This window comes from Belonocnema kinseyi, chromosome 4 (assembly GCF_010883055.1).
Source record: "Belonocnema kinseyi isolate 2016_QV_RU_SX_M_011 chromosome 4, B_treatae_v1, whole genome shotgun sequence".
Lineage (NCBI taxonomy): Eukaryota > Metazoa > Arthropoda > Insecta > Hymenoptera > Cynipidae > Belonocnema > Belonocnema kinseyi.
Genome location: NC_046660.1, coordinates 149339351 through 149341628, shown reverse-complemented (window position 1 = coordinate 149341628; position 2278 = coordinate 149339351). Strand labels below are relative to the sequence as shown.

Genomic DNA, 2278 nt, shown 5'->3' with positions numbered 1-2278 from the left:
CTCCTTGAAGCTATTTATATTTTCTGAATCTTCGTCCAGTCTATGCTGAACTTCGTAGACTTCTCTCCAAAATACTTCGACCTCCTCTGGTTTGGGTGGGTGATCGACAGTAACTGGAGGGTCTTGGAAGTATCGAGATGGGTCAGAGAGAAACTGTTGATTTTGTACGACCCATCTCTCCCTCCGCTCTAGACTTCTCTTAGCGTCAGATAGTATCCGTATTCTCTCAACAATATGCTGCCTGATGGTCAGCAGCTTTGACTTGTTAAGTGTGTGATAACGGGTCCGGAGTTCGCGCGCGAACTTTGGAACCTTGGCGGTAAAATTTCTGCCACATGTGATGTAGTCAATCACACATTGAATGCGGGACGCGTACTGTCTTGCCCAGCCTATCTTTATGGCAAGTTGATGCATTCGTCTTTTGCTCTTATGATCAGCCATTGGTTTTGTTTTACGGTTCGAATCGGCCAAAGCTCTCGCTGCATTATACACACAATTATTTATTGTCCAGAGGTCGGATTCACCGGAAAAATGTCCGCGAAGCTCGTCATCCATTTCAGCCAGATCTTTAGGCTTGAGAGAAACCTTGGTGTTGATATTTCTCCGGGTCGTAAAGCATCGCTCTTCATCTATTGGATGCCTGCCCGCGGTTGGTCTTAGTCTCGCCTCTCTTTCTTTGTTGCCGGTTTGTTCTAGCTGTGGTAGAGTAGGCGTTCCGCTTACATAGCCCCTTGTACGGAGTAGTTCAGCATGGTTTCGCAGACGTTGCTGCGAAAAGTGCGACAGCTTCGGGTGTTTCTCGCACCGCAGAGCATGCAGCCGTGCCATGTAACCCCGTTCACGAGCCACACTCGCATCATAGCAGTCTAGCAAGTCGTGATTCATTTGCTGCGTCCACCCAAAGGTCACGAGATTCCGCCGATCCATCGCATTGAATCCATTTTCATTAGCTCCTCCAGCTCTAGATTGGTCGGCATTGTTGGCCGACCCATTGTCGGGAGCCCTGCGCGTTCTTTCGTTTTAAACCGCACTTACTACAACTATGTTTGGTGTTGTCATTGTTGTTCCCACGAGAAGCTATGGGAAGGGGTTCGTCCATCCTTGTAGAGCCCCGCATGCAAGGATAAGGCTGCTTACTCTGAGAGGTCGCCTGGTATCCCAGAGTCACCGTTCTAGACATCTCACCCAGGTGACATTCAGCTTTCGGCACGGTTTTCACACCTCCACTTGGGGGTTAATTCCTTCGGGACCACCCCTGGACAATGGTCCGCGACTGCCTGTTTATTTTTGTAACCATATTCAGCAGAAACCCTTGGTACAGGGACCCTCTATCCGCAACCCGAGGACGCGTTCGGTGGCTTTGTCAAAGGCCATTTTTCATAGGTCATATATATATGTGTGTGTGTGTATGTGTGTGTGAATCACAATGAAACACAGTTTCTATATATACCTTAATTTCTATTTAAACCTATTGAACTTTTTGTGCAGGTATTTTTAATTGTTTATATGTTCTGTATTTATTTACAGAGCCAGTGCGCCATGCATCCAAAATCAGTTCAAAGCAATAAATGTACTTCAGGTCATCTCACCCTTAACCAACTATCGCATCCATCTAAAATTGTGACTCCAGTTGCCGACACCCCGAAAAAAGATCCGGAAGCAGCTAAGTATGAATTTCAATGGGTTTATCTAGTATAAAATATCCAATCAGTCAGATCATACTTACGCTTGTTTAGTATTATTTTAACTTAACTTATGTAATTCACGCTGCAACGTTGAGTTGAAATAAGTGAAACCCCGTGTAGTTGTCATATTCGTACATTATACTGGCTTCGTAAGATAAGCATAATCTATAGAGAGCAAATATAAAGCTATGAGGAATACATTAAGTCTGGGTTCCCGTTTTGTGCCGGAGTCAGTTTTTGTTTTCTATGAATTATTCTCAGGTTTTGCGAATTTCCAAAATAAAACGGCGAATACCTTGTCATCCCAGTTATAATTCACATATCGCACAATAAAGATTTCTGAATGTATGTCTGGAAGATTGTACTGGAGACGTTGCTACAGTCAAATACTTGCCGTATTTTTTACTGCGCAAAATGGACAAATATGTGAAATTCGTATGTATTATCACAGTTTTTAATATAAAATCTTCTATAAATTTTAACTGGTAATGTTTTCAGGAAATGATAAATGCACTGTTAGAAATTTCTATAGCGCTCAAAAGTATCAGCGCGTCATGTGAGCTAGGAATCCATACCCTTTCCCTACAACTAGA

General features: G+C 43.5%; 1 protein-coding gene across 1 annotated transcript in view; it reads left to right on the top strand.

Moving 5' to 3' along the window:
- LOC117171159 (voltage-dependent T-type calcium channel subunit alpha-1H-like) overlaps positions 1-2278 on the top strand; it is a 1009801-nt gene that overhangs the window by 914434 nt on the left and 93089 nt on the right. Inside the window, exon 20 of the mRNA XM_033358216.1 lies at positions 1528-1667. Coding sequence (XP_033214107.1) covers positions 1528-1667 — 140 coding nt within the window. The remainder of the gene's footprint in view (positions 1-1527; positions 1668-2278) is intronic.